Here is a 24,068-nt window from a genome sequence, read left to right as displayed (position 1 = left end):
CCTGAAATTGCATGTCTCTCATGAAACAATATGTAAACATCTAAGGAATATGGGAAAACTCCATAAAGGTGTTCGGGTGCCTCACAAACTCTCCGATGATCATCGTTTCCAACATGTGAATGTTGCTTTGTCTCTTCTGACACGTAATGCGCATGAACCATTTTTGGACAGAATTGCAACGGCGATAAAAAAATGGATTCTCAGGAAGTTCTCCCCAACCCACCATATTCTCCAGATATGGCACCATCAGATTATTATCTTCTTTGTTCACTGCAACACCATCTTAATGGGAAAACGTATGCAAATGTGGAAGTTGTTAAAGAGAACATCAACACGTTTTTGCTCCAAAGCCAAATGATTTCTTCAATCAGGGCATTAACCTCTGATTGTAAGATGGAAAAGCATCATCGATAAGAATGGAGACTATTTCATTTAATAAATATACAAGTTGTTCAGGTTTTTTCATATAAAAAAAAAGTAATTTCTTGACGACCTAATATTATCAGCAACTGTATATTCAGTTGATATTTTCTGATGTGATTTAACTTAAAAACTAAATGTGCAAAATGATAAAAAAAGTAGTATTCAAAAAAAACCTTTGTCTATATTTAAATCTGCTGCATTATAGGATAAGAAATACTGAAGATAAAAAGGACAACACTAGAATTTTCTGTCACAGGGATATCAGAACAAACAGTGGTTACAATATCAAAATGGTGAATTAACCTCAGAAAAAGTTGAGCCTATTATAACAAACAAAGTGACTGCTAAAGAACCACTAGTCACACTTAATGAGAAGCAGCCAATTTCAGGTTAACACAAGGGGGAAAAACCCTACATCCTGAAATATCTTTAGCTATTTATGACCAGTCATATTGAAAAGTATAAAAGGAAATTTAAAACAAAGACAAAATTATGAAGATTACATTTACACACTTATTTTACAGAACTATTAGAAAAGGTTCTATATATCTTCTTTATTAAGTCAGTAAATTTAATTTACTAGCTTTAATTCATTAATTTTTACCTATTCAATTATATATCTTTTGGGGGAGGGGGATTAGAAATCAAGGCTACAAAGTTAGTTTTACTGACTTTAACACACAGAAATGTTAGAACTTTTTCTAATAGGTCTACAAAGAAAGAGATTGACTGAAAATGGCAGAATGCTTTTTTAAGTTCAATTTGGAAAATAAATATTAGAGTTGAAATAACAAAATAAAATAAAAAACCTGATTTAAAATTACGTACATGCTTTTTAAGCATATTAAGGATCTGTCAAGATTTTAACTGCATTATTTAAGACTTTTGAATATGCTGTTTCAGTACCTTTTAAGCAACAAATAACAAACAAAATAAGTAAAATTCAACTTACATAAAAGCTGCATTCAATAAGTAAAGTTGACTAACACTAACATGGTACAATAATGATTCAAATTACTTCTTTTGGCGTCCGAGAATTCAAGTAAGCTATGAAATCCCATAATACTGCAGTTCCCAAGTCTAAAATCTGGAATACCAATGTTATTACTTACCTATATATACCCACAACTACAGCATGATCTCTTTCGTATGGCTCTAATGTGATCTGCTCTTGGGGCTTCAGTCTCTCAGCTTGGAGTTTCTTCACTTCATTAGCAAACACAGCCTCTGGTTCAGCAGTTGAATCAATGCAGTTTGCCTATGTGTTTGTAAATTGATATGTTTATCAATAAATCTATTACTAAATTCTCTTACTCATCAGCAATTTTATGTGACAGTATAAATCAAAATCACAGAACATTATGACTAAACAGTTGAATACACAGCTGATATAAAGTTGTGGTGGAACAGCTTAGATGAGAACTGAATTGATATACCATGGATAGTTTGACACCACAGTAACTTACTCACTTTTGAGAAGAGTATATAACAGCTGCTTCTGACCAAAATATTCATACACTTAGATCAGAAAATGTGTTCAGATTGGGGATTTAGAAGTTACAAGACAAAAATCCCTTTTATTTAATGGATTTAAAAAAAAAAATTAAATGGATCAACTAGAGAAACCAGAACCATCCAGAAAGAGATTTGTAACAAGTCACACCCAAAGCATGAACAAAGTATGGTGCCTTGTAACACATGAGAATCCATGAACACAAATATCGTTTGTAAAGGCCATCCACATGTCTCATGCAACAGCATATAATGTAATCAAAAAATATTTTTGTAAGGAAATGCAACACAATTCAGGTGTCCACAGGTTGCTTCTACAATATATACATTCAACCAAAGCATATCTCAAGCAGAAGGAGAATGAAATAGGTATTCATAATATTCCACATGAAACATAGTTAAAGTTGCAAGATGCAGTGCTGATGGATATCTGTGCAAGTTGGACAGTTAAGATGCATACTTTCCACATACATTGGATGTATTATAAAAAAGCTAAGTTAGGAGGGATGTACTTTGAAAATGAAATAATTAAATAGTCTTTTGAAATAAAAACTACCCTATAGAGCTATTGTAACGAGTATGATTAGTCATGACAATATGAACAATAACAATGTGGTGATGCTCCAAAATTATTTTAATATAATGTACTCAGCTTGTGTATTACCCCTTCAGTAAAATGAACCATCACCAGTAAAACAAAAATACTGCAAGCAGAATAAAGGTAACATTGTAAATTCTCCACTAAAAGAATACTGTATATTACCAAGTGTCTAACTTTAATCTTCCATAAAATCATATGATCTAAAAGATTATAACAAATATTTAGAAAAGTTGATGTTGACTGTATCAGATATTAGCCATGATGATAGTAAATGTTACTAAAGCTAGTAACTAAAAATAATAAGATTTTACCTTTCACCGTGCCAAAAAAAAAATAGTTTTTTGTGTTTATACTCTTAATATAGTAGCACAATTAGCCTGAAAAGATATTATAATACTATCATAGTTTAAAGTTAAGTAAAAAATGTAGGAGCCCTTTACATACTAAAACATTGTTTTGTTTTTTTACTTAAGATTGGCTTAATACTTAAATATATTTCTCTTATCGGTGAAGTTTAAAAATATAGGCATGTTTCTTAAAAGAATTCTATTAACATCTACTCTTAGTGATCTTACATTTTTTTTTCCAAACTTCTGCTCTGGTAGGAACAAAATGGTTTTCTCACTAAAATAACTTTGGTAGCAACTACACTTTTGACTACACTAATAAATAAACGATCATGATTTATCTACCACAGTTTCATTAGTCCACAATTTTTCTCCATATTTTAATTTAACAAACATTACTTACTTTAATTGATATAACAAAATGACCACCATTCTTCAGGAAATGGTGAGCATTTATGGCCACAATACGGGCTTGATCTGGCTGGGCAACATCAGCAAAAATAGTATCAACCATACCTAAATAAATAAAGGAGTTAAGATTTGTTATGCAAAATTTGTTATATATTTTATACATATAAATCCAGTAGAAAAATTTACCTAACTCAAACAAAACAGAAATACCAGTTTATGTTAAAACTTTTAAACCCCCAAAATTAGATGTTTCCAACAAGCATTCCAAAACATTTAAGAAAGCAAAATCTAAGAGGTAGTAGAATTGAATGGAACATAATGTACTGTTGAAAGGAATGTAATGTTCAATGGTTTATGGTCCTGTACTATTAAAAGAAACAATATGTTCATTGGTTTAGGGGTTCTGTACTATTGAAGGTAACACTATGTTCATTGGTTTAGGGGTTCTGTACTATTGAAGGTAACACTATGTTCATTGGTTTAGGGGTTCTGTACTATTGAAGGTAACACTATGTTCAATGGTTTAGGGGTTCTGTACTATTGAAGGTAACACTATGTTCAATGGTTTATGGTCCTGTACTATTGAAGGTAACACTATGTTTAATGGTTTATGGTCCTGTACTATTGAAGGTAGCACTATGTTCAATGGTTTATGGTCCTGTACTATTGAAGGTAACACTATGTTCAATGGTTTACGGTCCTGTACTATTAAAGGTAACACTATGTTCAATGGTTTATGGTTCTAAACCATTGAACATAGTGTTACCTTCAATAGTACAGGGGTCCTGTACTATTGAAGGTAACACTATGATCAATGGTCTAGAGATTCTGTACTACTGAATGGAGTACTGCATTAACTAATTAATTACGATCTCCTTTACGTTTATAATCATTTCAATATCTAATTTATGTTACGCTCTAAAAATAAAAATTATGCACAAATGAGTCTGTAGTATGTAGCCACTGACAGACATTTCTTATAATCTCATGTGAAATATGACATTCATCCTAGAACTGTTTGGTATACAATCTAGCAACAGCCCGTGTATTCTGGTGACACTCATCATACAGTAGAACTATGTTATTCTGGTTTTCAACTGGATACTATAAAACATTTAGATAATCTGCAGAACAATGACCGTGTGCTACTTTCTGTAGGAAGGACTTATTATAAGACCCTTCAAGTGAGCAATAACTGGCTTGTGTAAAATTCTTACCTAGCAACTCAGACCTGTACTATAGTAAGATGTCAATCTTCTGTGGCACAACAACATAAGCATTAAAGAGATGTATCTAGAACTCTCGAGTTTTCAGTTTAAAATATTTGGTTTTATTCCCCCTGCCCCTGAATGTAAATATTAGCTGTTGCATGTTTTTATGTTATTTTCGATATCTTTTTGCTATTGACTACTACTAAACAGAAGTACATGCCTGAAGCTATTTACATTCTACGCGAATCTTACTAAAGTTATGCAGATCGTTGAAGAAAAACCATTTTTTTTATATCACCATTGTTTCAGAAATTGTAGAGATAATCTCAATTTGCTTGTTACATCTACAGTAACAGTGGTGGAACATTTGTAAAATTTTCCAAGTACCGAGTACTTGACTGTGAACTTTAATAATTTCAAATACTGCAAGTACCTGAATACTTACAGGTGCAGTGCTTCTTTGTTAAGCTAAGTTAAGTTACCAATATGTAATTAAATTAGTTATCATTTTTAAATAATATTTGAGGTATACTCAAACTTATGAAGATTCTGCATCTTTGGCTTTCATGTTTAGATTTAACACTATCTTAAACTTTTAGATATTCTAGGTCGACCAAACCTCATGGAGTATTATCTGAAGACAAAATTATTTTTAAGAGCAAGGATATCCAATTGATCACTTAATGATTGTAGTTATTAGTTTTATGGTGTACCAATTTATATAACATAAAAAATTGTTCTTAGTCAGTTCTTTATACAAGATTATTCTCATTAGCCTATACGTTATCTTTGTAATTATCTTAGTTCTCGTATATATATAGACACACACCCTACTTTCGTACCACTAGATCTGTAAATATAGCTAAACATAACTAATTCATGTTTTTGCACTACGCATTACTTTCCTTTATTATTATTACAAGTTAATAATGTTGCAAATATAGCTGAACATAAATAATTCATGTTTTTGCACTATGCATTACTTTCCTCTATTATTATTACAAGTTAATAATGTTAAATAAATTAAAATTAACCCACTGGATATTAAATAATCACTTTGAATGGCAGGTTGCAGTGGGAGCTTTTGTTTTTAAGTGCAAGGCTACAAAATGAGTTTCTTGTAACACTATAGAATGAAACTTCAGATCTTAGATATTTCCTACTATTCACTTCAAACTGTCATCGAAAGTGAATAAAAGTTGATATTTAGACCATTTGTTAATTCTGATCAAACTTTTCATTGCTTTTTAAAAAAATAAATACCCTGGTACAAAACCCTAGTAAGAAATATGATAACACCATCCTCATAATAAAAAAGTATGAAAATGACTTAATAGGTTCCTAAGTTTCAATTTTATCACGTTAATTAAACATGCGAGTCATATAAAAATCACGTGCCTTGAAGGCAAAACTTAAACACAGTGATAAAGATTAGCCTAAAACAAATATGTAACAAACGTTTTAGATTAAACTTAAATAAATCATAAGTTTTTGTAGGCTTAACTGAGATATGGGAAATAGCTTACTACGATGACATAGTTCTGTAATTTCAAAAGGCTTCAGACAATTTAGTTAGATACATTTTAAACTACCTGTCAAACTGCAGCTAAAATGGATGATGTTATTAGAAGTTTATTTAATTAGATATAAATTACTTTCCTTTATGCCTCTAAATTATTTTTCATCTCACTTAGAAGTGGCAAAAACTGACTTTGTGTAAAACGTTTAATAATATTGGTAAAGTCTAATTGTACTGTTAACTAAATCATTTGAAACTTAGCATTTTTTGTAGTGAAAGGAAATTTTCACATGTGCTTTAATAGTGTTAAACAGTTGATATTTAAAAAAAACCTATGGAGGTATTTGATGTTAAAAAACAACAACAAAGAGGATACACTCACCTACAAGCATACGATACTTATGAGGGTGTCGAGCATCTTCAATAATTGGAATAACATTAGTTCGTTTCTGGGCAACACCTATTAAGTCACGACCTGACCGATGTGAAAACTCTACTGCATACACCAGACCATCCTGGAAAAAACAAACATAATATTAATTTTTGCTATTAAAAATATTAAGATATGAGGAATAAAATCTTTAATATATAAATACGTGTCAGAAATAAAAATTTTGTTTGATATCTATAATTTTGATTTGGAAAAAAAAAAATTGATTTTCTGTTTAAGCTAGTAAGCAATAACTGTATCTGTTAAACTATGAAGTGGCTTAAAACTTGTAAATCTTCTATTATTGTACATAAGTGAGCTTATTCACTTAAGGAAATGATGAAAAAATAAATAAATGATACAACAGCAAGTATGCATTAGTTTTAGACAACATAAAATTTCTAATCATAATCCATAGCCGCACTTACTTCACCCACAACATCAGAGACATGCGAGACTGTAGTTCCAGAAGCTGCACCGAGGTACAACACTTTCGTACCAGGAGACATATGAATCTGGTCCACACCACCGAGAATTGCAGCAGCTAACTTGGAACGGAATGGATTCCACACACGATATTCAATTTTACCATTTAAATCCTGTAAATAGTCACAAAATCTAAACAACTAACCGATAACATGTTTAGTGTGTTAATAGCGATCAATGTGCCTAAACATAATTATGGTACATGAATAGTGTATAATAAGCAAACATAACTTAAAATAAATATAAGGCGTATTTTGCTTATGATTACCTTCAATTTTTAAAGCTATAGGACTAATAACTGAAAAGAAAATCCTTTAATTACTGATTTGTTTATTATTTAAAAACAGATAGATCTAATCTTGAAATTTCACAGTTTATGTAAAATATAAACAAACCAAACCGTATATTTTTTTTATAAAACATTTTCTACTTAAAAACAAAAAACTAATGTGTAGCCTTGCATGTGGCCAATGCAACATGCATTATCCTGAAGGAATTTTATTTCCAATTAGACTACAAAACAATGACTACAAGGTTTGTAAATCTAGTTCATAGCAATAACAAACCAACATACAAATAAAAAAGCCAAACTTAATACTTATGAATAAGCTTTATCTTACTTCTACTGAAACTCGCTTCTCTCCATAAACTGAATCTCCAGGAATAAGATTTTTGGTTACAAGCGCATCTTCTTTTCCTCTTGCAATGAAGACTCCTAGAAACACAAACTTGGAAATCAGATCCAGTGGAAGCTTTCTGTTCACTCTTTGGATGTATTTGAAATGAAAACTTAAAATTCTAACACGTTTCAAAGAGTTTTTCCCTGGTGGAATTATCCATTTCCCAGGTCTCAAAAAACAGTTTTGAAAAACATAAGACTCACTTCATAATTATTAAATATAAGTATCACAATATTACAGATTTGAAATTCCCATTCAAAATACTAGAACTCACAAGCATAAAGAGATAATTATGAAAAACTGAGCAATGCAACTAAAACACTCTTTGCATTGCAAAAAACATAATATAAACATGGTGGTCATCATGAAATTAAGATGGGTTTTATTTAATAGTACAAATCCACAACTCACACTGGAATTGCTTTGTTATGTGCTATAAACTAGCAATGTAAAATATTTTCCCCATTTAATACTATCACCTACTAAAAGTGAGTCTTGCTTAATTAAGACATCTCATATGCAAATCTAACTGGAACAAAAACAGCATATCGTACAACTAGGTAATTCATGCAAACCATGCACATAACCGAGAAACACTAGTTTATTTACTTATACAATATTTCAAGCTTTCAAAAGACAAGATAGTGAACATTACAATTCACAAAAAAAAATTATGATGCAAAATATTGTGTGCAGCTCATTGTCTTAATCCCATAAATTAAGTGGTTACTTGTTGCAAATTTGAAACTAGTGCTCAAGTCTGCACTCAGTCTAGAGCTCCAAACACAGTTTTGCCCGACAAAAACAACAGTGTAGGAATTAAAATCTTGCACCAAATAAACACTCAAATAAAATGTAAGAAAATGGCTTTGCATTATATTATATTTATAAATCCATGTTCATTACAAATTATTAAAATGCCTAAAGTTCCAATTTGTACTACTTGGAATTCTTTAGTCCCAATGTGAAATCTATATACTAATAGAACTCTGAGATTGTTTGCTTGTCTGTAATTAAATACAGCAAAAATGGTACAAAATATGAGAATAGGAATATGAATAGAAACAGGATAAAACAAGTTTTGTTCAAATTAGGCCATGGGTTACCGAATTGAAGCCGTTTTTCGGGTCATTTTTATGAAAATTTCTAGCACGAGTAATTTTACATCACACTACCGTTCGCACTCTTTACAAAACTTCTTCATTCAAATCTATTTCCCTATTTCGTCAAAAGATGACAACTTTAAGATGTTTATTATTAAACAATAGTTACATTAAAATACTTTTGCCAACAGCGTTGATCATTGAAAATGAATTTGACACTGTTATGTAACTTTCATAAGCTGTTTTGCTTTGTGAAGCATTAATTAGAAACAAACATGCCATTGAATGTAGCATTTAGTTGTTCTGCTGACTTACGAAAGTATTGCATACATCTATCTAACTTCTATATACTACTAAAACTCTGAGACTGTTTGTTTGTTTGTTTGTCTGTAATTAAATACAGCAAAAATGGTACACAACAGTGCCATACTTGTAAGAATATGGTACTTCTGAAATGAGAATAGAAACAGAATAAAACAAGTTTAGTTAAAATCAGGCAATGGGTTACCAAATTAGCACCATTGTTCGGGTCACTTTTATGAAAATTTCTAGCATGAGTAATTTTACATCACACTACCATTCACGCTCTTCATGAAACTTTTTCATTCAAATCTATTTCCATGTCAATGTTCTCATCTTCATTAACTCTTTCAGCATGGGTACCTTTTACTGCGCATGACACAAGGTTTTAGTGCCTTACATTTAAAATTTTATTAACTACTTTTTGTTAGTTATGTCAATTAGAATAGCATAAAATCTTAGCTAATAAACCATATTTTGATAGTATACAAGTTTTAAGTTCTTAATTCTAAAAGGAAATATATATAAGAAAATCCTGAATTTCCACTAGTGTAACACACACACGACAAATTTTGTCTTAGCATGTCATCATACCTATTTAATCCATCACCCCTCGAAAATGTATGAAATTAAATGTGAAATGCTCTCTATAAATTCGTTATTGCTTAAATAGACCATAATTTTTATGGGCTTCAATTTTGTTTTGTTACAGAGCTATCAAAGAGAAAATCAGACCCCTCTTGCCACATCCTCCCTTTCACAATTGGTTAATAGTTCTCTCTTACATTTCATTATATATAACCAATAGAAAGTCAAAGTTTTTATGTATCAAATGGCGTTTTGTATAACATTGTGTTTTGAACGGATAACCGTCAATGTCACTCTGAGTAGCAACTTCGTTCCCGTGGTAAAGTTAACGACTAGCTTAGATGAATTTGTAATGGCAGTTAGAAAGCCAGGAAATTTTTTAGATGTGAATTTGTCTACTTTTTGCATGCTATTAGTCTATATTCTTCGATGTATTATTTAAGTAAATAAAATTTGTTAAGTGCTTTACCATAATCGCTAAATCAGGCTTAACTCTACTTGACAATCGAGGGCAAGATAAAACTAAGATTGGGTAAGAAATTTAATTCTTGTTTTTCATATTTATTCTTTATTTATTATTATATAAGTAACTATAATTAAAAGTACGGATCTTTTTCAGTTATTTAAGACTAGAATAGGTAAAATAAGTAACAATAATAATATAATTCGATAGCGTAACGTGAGCTGCACATTCCCAGTGATTTACAACTTATAATGTAATGGCACGGATAGCAGTTAGACACGGTTCATTGGGCAATAAAACAAGAAAATTTAATCATAAATAGATGTATAATGTTATGAACTTAGAGCTACTTATGATAAACAAATATAGTTTCAGGTTACAATCTGAAGTCATACTAGAAAGAAAAGTAGGCTAATTTATGTTTATTTTGATTTTTTTTGGTGGTTACGAGGTCTATCGAATTGACCAATCCAGTTTTGAGATTAGGGTAGAGAAAATAAACTATAAGGATTTAGTGAAAAAACGTTTGAAATGCAGTTAGGAGGCTTTAGGAATTACACAAAGGAAATTTGAGATTTTTGAGATGACGAAAAGTATTTTTGATTTTAACATGAAAATTACTTCGCATATGGACTGTTCAAAACAAATACTCAATATCTTCATGGACAAAACTTTATTTTATCAAAAGTATTTCACTAAGAAATAAGACTTTTGTATGTGAAAGACTTGTAATATTAACTGAAAGACTGCCAAATTTTGTGAAAATATACCCAATATATAGAGAGTTATAAGTATCAAATTAATGTCAACTTTAAATGAGTACAGAAGGTCACGTGACTCGGTCAAATCGACCGACCCGTGTTGAAAGATGACAAAAACAAGATTTTGATGAATTTCTCAATAATGTGCCTTGGTTATGGTAGGTAAGGAAAGGAGAAAATTTTCTCAGTCAAAAAATCAATCACTGTGAGACAGTGAGAAAGATTTTCATTGGGTAAATTTCGTAGTGTATCAGTTATCAAGTTTTGCTGTTTCTTGCAGTAATTTGAGCAAGTATGAAATGTTTTTCTGAAATAGCTTTTTATGTTTTTTTTATAGCAATTACGTTCTAATAAACCATGAATAACATCACTATTATCTGGTATTTCTTATTCTCAGGCATTTTGAATCAACCACATATAAGGTTTGTTCATTACAATACCTGAAAACTCTGACTGCACTTCCTTGAAAAATGAAATGGTCTTTCTATTTACTCCCAATCAACAATCAAATATTATTTCTTGATTTATGAATAACACGAATGGGCTGAAATATTTAATTAAATTATCTCAAAATAAACTTTCATTTCTATGCAATATTGAAATTAGCTTGAATTCGTCATAACCTCTGAGTAACGGGTGACCCAATGGGTCATAGGTGGTCTAGTATTTTCTAAAATCCAGACGAATTAAACCAATGTTCTATCAAAGATGGACCCCTAATCAGACTTCTCATTTTTACCAAAACCGATAGAAACAATTGCCCCACTAACACTGAAAAAGCTAGGAAAGGCACATGGTTATACTGGTTTAACCACATTAGCTATATTAACACATCACAAACACAACTACTGCACTAGTCTATGATAGTCAAAGATGGACCTCTAATCAGACTTCTCATTTTTTACCTAAACTGATAGAAACAATTGGTCCCACTAACACTGAAAAAGCTAGGAAAGGCACATGGTTATACTGGTTAAACAACATTACCTATATTAACACATCACAAACACAACTACTGCACTACTCTATGATGTAATTACCATTACAGTATAATCTTCTATCCAAAAGAAGAGTGACATTCTCGACGATCAATACTGTCCCTGAGGAGAAACTCATGGAGTGTGTCACCCACTAGGAAGGTGAAGGGACAATTAGTGGTACATCACTGAGTGGAAAACTGCATCTATCTCTTCACACGAAATATACTGTCAGAAAAAGCTTCCTGACTAGTGCTAAAGTGTAGCAAAGGTGGGCAGAATGTGAAGGCTGCAAAACCAACCTGTATATCATGAGGTCAGCAGAGCATGAATGTGTAATGAAGGAAGGGCAATAAGTTGTCGTACAGTATGGGAGAAAAATTTGTCAGGAGAAGAATGTGCAGGAGATGAATCACCTCAGATTTGTGTCCCAAGCAGAATGCAAGACCCATACAGCTGCTAACAATCATTGAAAACAGTCTCGTTCTTAGTGTATGGAGGTTGCCTGTGTTACACTTCCAAGTACAATGGATACTTCTGACTGACGGAATATCTCCATATCAGCTTCCCCAGTGGCTAGGTACTACAGAGGCAAGGATTTTCTCATTTCACGAAAAAAACTTCAATGGTGGATTAGCACATTGGAGAATGCTGGGAGCGGTAGTGGATCAAACACAAATTTTCCATCATCTACAAATAGTCTCACACTGACAGACTATGGAAAGGGTTACCACAAATTGGAACAGTAGGTTTTATTCACGTATGAAGGCAGAAACCTATTGCTAGGAAGGAAAAAATATATAAATTGCCAAAGACTGGAAAATCCAACTTCATAAGTTAGCAGTGAGCAAGAGAAAATGGACTTAACACCATCTGTTATTCTCTACTCAATGCATATTTCAGGAAAAAGGTGTTCACTGAGAGTCAACACCAACCACTGGGTGGGCTCTATCATCTGAAGTATATAGAAATACAGACATAATAAGGTTGTTGTGTGTGCTAAAAGAAAATAAAATCAACAAATCATCTCCTTTCAGTCCCTGAGGAAAGTAGATAATAGTAATTGGAGAGAGATTAATACACAATATGATCCAAATAATGTAATCCAGAGGTGACAGGGGTTATTTAAATTCATACCTGCAAAAAATCATCCAGGAGATGTTGATGGTCAGATACAAAAGAAACTGCGAGATGATATGAAAATTATGAGCCACGGAAATATAAACAATTCCGATAAGTTGTCAAAGTGGAAGTAGATAAGTTATGAGAAGAAACCCCATGACAAGAACAGACAATGTTGAGTACCTCAAAAGGAAGCTGTACGAGTAAGAGAAGAATAAGCTGCCCAATAAGACAAAAGAGATGACTGGGGTTGAAACAGTCATACAGAGAAAGAAAATATCCAGTCATTCTCCTGGGTAACCATAGTCTGTGAATAAAATCAACCTGTTTCTGTGGTAAGGAGTAAGACAAAAATGTTAGAATGACATCTGCAAACGAGGAGAAAAAAAATATGTAGAGATGGTACAGGTAACAGGTTTGAATAGAGGATAAGTGAGAACCCTGAGAACAAAACAGAGGTTCCAGTCTGAAAGACAAGGATGACTAACGATAAAAAAAAGCAAGTTTCTAACATATAAGGAACTCCCTCAAAATCCTCATCTCAAAAGAAGAGTCACGTAAAGGTCCCTTAGATAAGACTGAGAGAGACAAACTCCAAAAAGTAAGGCATTCCAACTAAGACAATTCCACAAAAAAAGAAACCAAGTTAAAAATTAAACAATGTAGAAGAAGAAACTGAAGACAAGGTGGAAAACAGCTTACTTAAAAAATGAGATAAATTATAGTACTTTTGGGACATTATATTCCAGTGTATGCCAATATAGTTTTTGCATTTTAAAGTGCATAATATTTGAAATTTACTTAGCAAAAAAAGCAAGGCCAACACTCTGCTAATGTTGTTTACGATAGATTGGTTATGGGTTCTCACTGAGAGTATTGTGTTTTATGAAGGACAGTGGTCCATACATGTAATAAAATCATAAAATTACAAGCAAATAGATCTGGAAATATTGACAGTTGAAATTGTAAATATAAGAAAATCAAGAATCTTGCAAAATAACACATTCAAAGAAGAAAATAAAAGGTTATTTTGTTATTTCCCAGCTTTTGATTTCACTGTACATTGGCAATTTGCTGTAATTTCTTGTACAGTAACTAGAAACCATCTGATAGTGTAAATGGACCAGTTTATTACTCTAATGTAAATGTATGATAATAAGCTTGGATTGAAACATATCTTATAATTATTATTATATTATCTCACGTTTACTTTTAACCCTCACCCTACAGGCTCAGTAGATTACACCGACCATGTGACCCCAAATTAACAATCAGTTTGCATACTATAACTTTTAATATGCTTTGTGTATCTTCGCGAAATTTTGCAAGTAAACATTTTAGTAAACATTACAAGACTTCTGTAGACAAAAAAATACATTTTTAGTTACGTATTTTTACTAAACTTTGTCCTTGAATATATACAGTCAGGGTGTTGACTGCTCTTAGTGCAAAGTGATTTTCATGTTAAGATTAAAAATTCTTTTCTTTGTCTGAAAATTGTAAAATTTTATTTGCATAATCTCTAAAACCTAAACAAATATCAAACTTTTTCTTCTGTAAAACTTTATATTTTATATGTTATTCTCTCTACACTAACTATACACAATCAGTCAATTTGACTGATCTCATAATCACTGAAGAAAAAAAAAGAAAAAGGAATTAAAACTTAATTACCTTATTTCTTTCTAGAATGACTGCAAAGTGTAAGACGAACTACATTTGTTTATCCTAAATACCTTAAAGCTCATAACAGTATACATCTGTTTATACTTATTTTTCATTATCTTACCTAATCTAACCTAACAAGTTTCTAATTTTTACATTTTGGTTACTTTTATAATAAATAAAGAATATGCATGAAAAACAAAAAATATAGTACTTACCTGTGTCTTCTTGTTTTTTAGCTGTCAACTGTTGATGAAATCTAAGCCTACTTTTTTACATTAATGGTATTAGTACACTAAATAATTTTTATTTAAATAATGTTCTTAACAACAAAGAATAACAACATGAACAAAGCAAACAATATCCTATAAGTATCATAATTTATCTGGCTTTCTAACTATGTGATAAGAGCCTTTAAAAATTCAGCTAAGCTTGTTGACATGAATACCGTGAGACAATCTTTCAAACTGAAGGCAAAATAGACACTTTCCGTACAGAAAACAATGTAATATAATATGTCATTTGATAGATTAAAACACTGGATTTCTATAAATAATATAGTATAAAGCATCAGACAGAACTGTTAGCAATTTTTGAAAGAGAGAATGTGATAGGTGGCTCTGATTTTCTAGTTTATGGTTCCATAAACAAATAAGATTGAAGGCTATAAAAATTATACTCTGGCTGAGTAATATCTATATTATAATGAATAATTTACATTAAATTCTGTATTTTTTTGGAGGGGTGTTAAATAAATTAGAGAAGAGGAAAAACCAAGATAATAAATGTCAATTCTCTTACTATGGATATTGAGAATTTTTAAAAATATTTCTCTGTAAAATTAAAATGTTCATAATATTAAAATTTGATTTACGAACAATGTATTTATGACATGTTTATTCACATACGATGACAATAAAGTAGTGTAAATAAAGGTTGAATTTAACTCTAAAATGTCGTGCCAGGTGCACTTTGACTAACCTGTGGTGAGAAGATTAATTTTAAAAGAAATTATTTAAATAAATTCACAACCTTAACTTGTCTTTTATGTGTTTTAGTGTCAAATTAATTATAAATTTATACTACAGAAATTGGCAAACTAGAATATATACTTAGAACCTTCATCTTCTTCCTTGACTGATATATAAAATAAAATGTCAACCCACATAATACGCCCATCCTTTACCATTTAGTCCTTCAAAAAATATCAATAATTCTCACTGACGTTGCTATCGGATTATTTGTAGCCAGCAGAATGAGCAGCTTTTTCTTTAGAAGATACTTTATACAGGTTATTTAATTTTGCTGCTTGTAAGTAGATACGTGACTTCAATTTCGTTCTTTGAGATTGGGTGTGAAGCTTTCCCCATTTAGAGCTTACTTAAAAAGTTAGTTAAATTATAGTCATTTTGAGACATTCTATTGTAGTGCATTATATGTTTTTTGTGTTCTAAAATGCATATTTGTAACAAACATGAATTACTTTGTGGACAATGAACATCATCACAAGAAAGTAGATATAGATAGACTAGACCTTGATAGCCAAATGCCCAAGTCCAGACATAAATACTATATTTATTGTTTTTTGGAAAATTTTTATTTATTGCTATAAAAGTAACTAAAATGTAAAATGAGAAACTTTAGGTTAATTAAGAAAACTGAAATGAAAAAATAATAAAATTTATTATGATACTCAATATCTTAGATCCAGGCAACCATATGCACATCGTTGGTTGTGATTGTAACTTGACTGATTATTAGTTTACAGAAAGATGTCCTGTAGTGATAAATGGTTTTAATGTAATGTGAAACAGTCTAAGTACCCCTCAAAACAATAAAACTAAATGAAACCAGATGTGAATAAAATAGTGTTACTGAGAAAAACTTTTCATATTAATTTAGCAGGCTATAGAGATTAAACAAATTAACCATGAAGAGAAAAAGAAAATTTTATTCTTAGCATGAAAATCACTTTTTACTAAAATTTACTCAGTAAAGGCTTTGAAAATTTCAGACAAAGCTTCAGTAAAAACACTTAAAAATTGATTTTTTGTTTATGCCACACTTCTAATGTTTACTAAAATCTTATTGAATTTTATGAAGACAAAATACTAAATTCAGAATAGTAGTCAACATTATTTCTCTAACATGTTTCCCTTAGCCGTAAATATAGAGTTAACAAATTAAAAAAAACTTGAAATTCATGTTTCATTAAATATTGTTGAGATACAAAGAGGGCAAAGATACTAACAATGTTTGGAAAAGTAAAAAATAATATTCTTACCTTCATGTCTATGAGGCTCCACAAAAACTTTTCTCCCACCCCTCATTCCTCCTACAAAACCAAACAAGGTAGATCAAAACTGAAATACAGTTTGTGTTCCTCTTTATGATAATTTAATTCTTGAATTATCTCATTTCATGAAACTTGCGTAATATTTATGCTAAATCGCCAAATAAAAGATCCCAATATTCAGAAAAAACTATTCCTAAATTGGAACTGCTAATCAGAGGGAGGGTAATGAGTCATGTAAATCTGACACCTAAGCAGCTACTCTTAATTAAATAGTAGGATTGAATGTGACAGTAAGGCATACAGCGATTAACAACTAGAAATTAACAACAGATTCAAATACAATGTTTGATTTAACTAATTGAAACTGCTACTGAGTAAGCTGAAATCATGAAGCCAAGAATGTAGAAATAATATAGTTTACCTTATACAACACTTCTGAATATATATTTAAATGCCTATAAATTGTTTTAATTCTTACTATTTTTAATTTAAATGCTGCCACAAAAAAAATGTGAATTTTTGTTTTTATGTTTATCATTAAACTACAGCTACCTTTAATGGATATTTTTGTTATGTAACTACAACACTAATATTAAAATGTCTTAAATTTGTTGAAGTCCCACTAGAAGTTCATTTAACTGCTTAGGAAGAGAACATTCTGTCAGTATTTGTGCTACATTATCCATAAGATATTCCTTGCAAAGCAGTATTTATGACAAAAACTACTTTTTCAAGGAATTAAAATTTATATTGGTATCTGTTTCCTTAAGACTTTCAGATCAAACCAAAATTCATTAGCTTTTTAGAAATAAACATTAAAGTCCCAAATTTAAATGTCACATTTTATTATAAAGATGATACAGTTAAAAAAAAAAAAGGTTTAACAACTGAGCCTCATGACAAATGAATAATTAAATTAAGCCTTAGTTGCCTTTAAAGCCAACCTACAACTCAGGATATTACTACTTACATCACTAGAATGACAGATTTAATTATTACCTCTACCTCCTCCTCCTCCTCTACCTCCACGGAAACCAGGGGATCTCCCACCTCTTCCATCACCCCTTCCTCTTCCTCCTCTAAATCCACCACGATCACCACCTCTTCCTCTACCGCCAAACCCTCTCCTATCTCCACTACTGCCACGTCCACCACGGAATCCTCCTCTGTCACCTCCCCCCCCACGAAATCCTCCTGAACCTCCTCTGTCACCTCCACTACCACGAAATCCTCCTGATCCTCCTCTGTCACCTCCACTACCACGAAATCCTCCTCCTCCTCTACCAAATCCTCTACGATCACCACCCCCACCACGAGGAGTAAATCCTACAATAAAATGGAACATTAAGATATTAATACAACTACACCAATATCAACCAAGATTTTAATATTATCTACAAACAGATCACTTGTTTTTTAAAATAGCCTTAATATGACATTAATCTTATGTAGCAGTAACTAAAGTACAGTAGGATCGGGATTTTATAAATAGTCAAAATGAACCAGTTTTCTGAGCATAACAAAAAAACTCCTATATCTGTAAATCAACATAATTCTTGTCTGTGCATTTATTTGTGATATTTGTAATGCACTTTGAGAACATTTGATATTTCTATGCTCTGGAGAAATGGATCTACTGAAAAGTGGGACATGGCTAAGAAAGGCTGTTTGTGTTGTAGGTTATAAAAATAAGGATTGTCTTTAATGTATTGGCAAAAATTATGTAGTAATCTGAAGGATAAGAGTGTGAAACAGTGTAATTCCTATGCTTAATAAGGCTGAGAAGTTTGACAGTTCTCTAAAGCAGAAAAAAATATTTCATTCAGTAGCGAAATACCAAAAAAACAAAGTAAATATGTATGATATCGATGGTTAATATTTAGTATGATTAATTTGATATTATTAACTATGATAAATTACATTACAAATATATCATTAATATACAAATTAACTATGATCAGGGAAAGCTGCCTATTCAGATCAAAAGCACTGTTTAATCAGTTGGATATCAACACTGTTAACAATATTTTGGGCCATACATGCAATAACATCTTACTCAGATTGGCCACGTAAGGAGACATGGGTTAATACAAAGCAACAATGCAAAATAATTTTCATAACAAAACATAATGATAATAAAGAACAATAAAACTAGATATACTACACATCCTAACAATACAACATTGTTAGAGGAAAATATTAAAAATAAACTACTTGGGTTATGTGACACAAACACAAGTAGTTTGCAACAAAGTTTATTTTTGCTCCTTTACGTTTATCCTTAAAATTGACACTTTTCTTTAAAAAAACTATTATTTAACATGCCACTCCTTCTTCGATACTCCTCATAGCCCAACTATCCCATCAATTTGTTTATTGTCAACTTCCCAAGGCTTCCTCAACAATGTGCAAGTCAAATTGAAACTATCTTTAATGAATATATTTTGAGCTTCTCCAAGCACCCTACTATCTAACCTGTTTAAGTGGAACCCATCTCTGGCATATAATTCACCCACACCCTGAAAACTATCTCACTTATTGCTGTAAAAATATCGATGATAATACTTCACTTAAACCTTGGATCATGCTAAACACTCTTAAAAGGGCCACAGGAGTTTTGAAAAAGTTAGAAAAATTTTAATCTCCAAATAACAACAACAACAAAAAAAAACATTTCAGCCAACATTTGCCATTGCAGCTTCATCAGGATTAGTAATACAAGAATTGGACTACTAGCCCTGAAGAAGTTAGTTCTCTATACATAGCAATCAGCTTTTCTGATTTACAATTTTCCAACATAATTTGGTCCTATATACACTGCTAAAAGAACTAAACTTTGAACATGCTCTATAACATTTTGTACATTAGCACCCACCAAGCAAGTTATAGTCTTTCTATGCGTACCACTACAAGTATCATACATATTGTCTCGGTAATGTGTAGCCTCTTCCTTTTCTCTTTCCTTGGAGCACAAAGAGCAAATGGTTCAAATCTGGTCAAGACTGACATCTGAATAACGGTCGGATGTGTCTCTATCATTAATTTGTTTTACTGCTGTGCAACCTTGTATACCCAGCACACACATTCTCATCCACCCCAAAGCAACCTTTAACATAACTCTAACCAGTTTCTTTCATTTCTGCTCCCAACCTACTATTCCTCCCATCCTCTAATAGTGCTCTCTTTCCAGAAGGTATCTCCAACTTATTCCCAACTCTTTAGTGAAGTGTACGGTCTTTTTAAACCTCCTCAAAAGTTACTTTTAAGTCCACAATTTTAAATTGTTATCCTTTCCTAAAATTAAGCTATTTCATAACTTAAAGATAAATCTAAGAATTCCTCACTAAATAGTAATGATACTATTATTTACTAATACACCATATTTCATAACTAACTGCAAGTTTAGATAATTTACTAATGTATCCAATTTTTAGCAAAAACTAAACAACAATAATTTAAACTTTCAAAAATAAACTATCCCTCTTACTTAATAAACACTTGTAATAATGATTTCTTTTCAATAGTAAATATTAGTTCATTAATCTAACATTTATTAGCTAATTTAATTTAGTACTTAGAGCACATTGTCATTTGTAATAAGCATAAAGTGTAACATCAAGATTTTGTATTTTCATAACATGAACTTACAATTTCACTTTTAAATCAATAGGCTGATTTATATTAAATCATAAACAAATTGTTTTCTGACTAGAATTTGAATCCCCACTCACTATGTATAGAAAGTTAATGCAAGTTAAAGTCAGTGCTGTGTTAAATAGCCTATCTCGGCGAATGCTAGTTAAACTTGTGGGGTGGGGGGGTGGGGGAGCATTAATTTTTTTCTTGTTATTATAAGTAATCCTCAGTTTATGAATGTACATCTCAACAAGGCTAAATTGCTAGATGAATATAAATAATAATATATATACTTGTAACTATTAATACTAAATTATTATTACTTGCCTTATACCATCAGATGTAGAGAAAGGTTTAGCATAGGAAATAAGTATAGTAGAAGTTTTAAGGATAGGCTTATTTGTTACTATGGTAATGCTAGAAGTATAGGAAATAAAATAAATGACTTTATGGCAATAACTAAAACATGGTTAAATGTAGATGACTTTGAGGACAGAAATTTCTTTGAAATACAGGGTTATAGGTTACTTAACAGGGATAGACTAAAGAGAGGGCAGGAATGGCTTTATATGTAACATGTGAGTTACATTCCACTGAAATTGAGGATATCAAAGATAATAGCAAGGAGATTGAAATGTCACAGAAGATCAAGAAAGTTGGTCAAACAGGAAGATAAGACCTTTTGCTTCATATTCTTTGCTGGAATTGAAAATTTCTTTTATGTATACTTTAGCCATAAAAATTGTATAGGATGAAACATTGTCGTACAAAGCTAGAATTGGCAGTAAGCCACATACCTCAGTGACAACTCGACAATTAGACACCTAAAATAATGAGAAACTAGGGCATTTAGACACCTAATAATTTTAGAGAAGTGTTAAAACTAAACCATTTCCTCTATAATGACACATTTATGACCAGATAAATGGGATACCCATTGGATCCAACGATAGCCAATAGTTTTATATGCTATCATATAATGAAGTAAGTTATTACTGGTAATGTATTAAGACCTAGATATATACAGGTCATAAAACAAAGTAGATTTAAATTGTTAATAAAATAGGCTTAGATATATACAGTTCATATAATGGAATAAATTTAAATAGTAATGTAGTATGCTTAAATCTATTTAGTTATCACTTTTTTTTATTCTCTGATATATCATAATTGTTTTTTTTAACTTTTGGCTGCTTGGCAGTTGAGTGTAGTTTATGGTGTCTTTTATATACTTGTACTTATATAGTGTTGTACATGGAAAATATCTATTGTAATTATTGTTTTACTGTGTAATAAACAAGTGGCATCTAAATGTCCTACTTCATTTTTTTAGGTCCTGGATTCACATCTCAGTATACAACACAAGTTAACCTATAATTATATCTATTCTGGTTTGTTCTTCACAGATAGAAATTTTTTGGCAACTAATTCATATACATTCTGGCATATTATAGCATGTTTGTGTAGTTTGATAATAACAACCAATTATCTAAATAATTTTGTTCACAAACCATATAGCTTTGGAAGAATAATGAAAAATCACAGAACAATATGTATACAACATACTAAAAGCATGACTGTAAAGCTGAAATAAAATTTAACTTACAATTCATGGGAAGCCTTTTTTTTTATTTGTTTTAAGTTTTCAACATTAGCATTAGGCTTTAGAAATCTTGGAAACTTGTATGATTATTCATTACTATCATTAAAAACTGAGGTCTAGCAACGAAAAATAGTGATCTTAAAATATTGATTTCACTGAATTAAGTACGGAACACACAAATTTTAGCCTATATGTTGTATTTTGTTCAAGTTGCTATTTTACTAAATTCCTATGTAAAAAGGTTGAATGCTACACCAATTCCGATTGATGATATGTTAAATTCTGTGATGATCGTTCCCATAAGTGGCAGCAAGGCCATCTGCAGAAGCTTGAACTAGCTCAGTTAAACACACAAGTTTCAGAAGATAAACAATAAACACTGAACAAGTGAATTCAAATGCAGAGGAGCAAGTTCAATCAAGGTACCAGCAGATTAAAATCTTTTAAACGATACCAATAAAAAATGCTACCAGAAAACTATCTCAGCAGTTAAGTCCAATCAAAGTACCAGCAGATTAAAATTCTTTAAACGATACCAATAAAAAATGCTACCAGAAAACTATCTCAGCAGTTAAGTCCAATCAAAGTACCAGCAGATTAAAATTCTTTAAACGATACCAATAAAAAATGCTACCAGAAAACTATCTCAGCAGTTAAGTATTTAAATACCACAGCTCAGCATATGTTGGTGCCACATGTTTAAGATAATTAAGAATTCTACATCCAACATCACATGCCCACCGAGTTATACCACAAACCGTAGTTTGATCTTAGACAAGATGACTGCGCTAAATTTATGTAGGGAATATGTAAGTTAGTACAAACAGAAGTTATGTATATAAAGATAATATATGTTATGTAATGATTACGTGCCAGACATCTGAATCTGAGGGATGAAATAAATGAGATCAAACAAGATGACTGCATTAATTCTGAGCTGGTTAAGAAAAAAGTGGGAAGTTTAAAAAATGATAAGGCTCCTGGGCCAGATAATATTTCCTCAAAGGTTTGAAAGGAGGTTAAAAATTGGATATGTGAGCCACTTGCTACTATTTTTTGTCTGGGCAGGTACCAGAGGATTGGAAGTTAGCTAATGTAATTCCTCTTTTCAAGGGAAAATTTTTGAAAGACTTAACAGATGCTTTACAAAGTCATTTAACAAAGTTTAGAATTTTATTGGATAGTCAACATGGTTTCACCCAGGGAAAATCTTGCCTTATAAATCTTTAACATTCTTTTAAAAGGTTACTACTTATGTAGATGAGGGTAAGGGTGTAGATTTGGTGTATCTGGATTTTCATAAAGCATTTTGACAAGGTGCCACATTGTAAAAAAATTAGCTCTATAGGTGTGGGGGAAAAGTTAGCCAATTGGATAGAAGAGTGGCAGGATGGAAGAAAGCAGAGGGTTTTTACAAATGGAGTAGAGTCAAACTGGATTAATGTCACAAGTGGGGTACCTCAGGGCTCAGTCTTAGTACCTTTGCTCTTTTGGATTTACATCAATGGCATAGATGAAGGAATGGACAATAAATTACTTAAATTTGCTGATTATATTAAGATCTTGGGTGTTGCTAGCCGTGAAGAGGATGCTGCTGATCTACAAAGGGATTTAGATAATTTAGTGAGTTGGCCAAATAAATGGCAGATGGGTTTTAATTATAATAAATGCAAGACAATGAATGAAAAGGGCTGGGTTTAAAAATTATTATATTTTTTTTTTTACAAGATACTAGTCCACTAAAACACAGCCAATACAAGTTACTTTGCACAGATCAAAGGTCAGTTTTATGTTATTTGATATAGTAACATGAGTGCACGTGAGCCATGTCAGTGTAAATTCTGTACTGCTCGCCAGGCACAGCTGAAAGGTCAATATAACAAAAATATTAAATGTATAATGTTATGAGATTTTAAGCAATTTAGTCTAAACAT

The 24,068-nt window shown here is 31.3% G+C and overlaps 1 protein-coding gene across 3 annotated transcripts in view; it reads right to left on the bottom strand.

Annotated features, from left to right (window-relative positions):
- Window positions 1-24,068, bottom strand: part of LOC106476299 (rRNA 2'-O-methyltransferase fibrillarin-like) — a 26,936-nt gene that overhangs the window by 1,028 nt on the left and 1,840 nt on the right. Inside the window, exons 2-9 of one of the 3 annotated variants that reach the window (XM_022381230.1) lie at window positions 18,108-18,221; window positions 17,895-18,068; window positions 16,884-16,934; window positions 7,561-7,655; window positions 6,883-7,053; window positions 6,407-6,539; window positions 3,287-3,399; window positions 1,536-1,681 (exon numbers count right to left, since the gene is read on the bottom strand). In XM_022381230.1, coding sequence (XP_022236938.1) covers window positions 1,536-1,681; window positions 3,287-3,399; window positions 6,407-6,539; window positions 6,883-7,053; window positions 7,561-7,655; window positions 16,884-16,934; window positions 17,895-18,068; window positions 18,108-18,221 — 997 coding nt within the window. Of the gene's footprint in view, window positions 1-1,535; window positions 1,682-3,286; window positions 3,400-6,406; window positions 6,540-6,882; window positions 7,054-7,560; window positions 7,656-16,883; window positions 16,935-17,894; window positions 18,222-24,068 lie in introns of all 3 variants that reach the window. The other 2 variants (XM_013936963.2, XM_022381227.1) reach the window with 2 other exon arrangements.

Source organism: Limulus polyphemus, unplaced genomic scaffold (genome assembly GCF_000517525.1).
Source record: "Limulus polyphemus unplaced genomic scaffold, Limulus_polyphemus-2.1.2 Scaffold154, whole genome shotgun sequence".
Classification (NCBI taxonomy): Eukaryota; Metazoa; Arthropoda; class Merostomata; order Xiphosura; family Limulidae; genus Limulus; species Limulus polyphemus.
The sequence above is the reverse complement of the archived record's forward strand: the minus strand, read 5'-3'. Positions and strand labels throughout refer to the sequence as shown.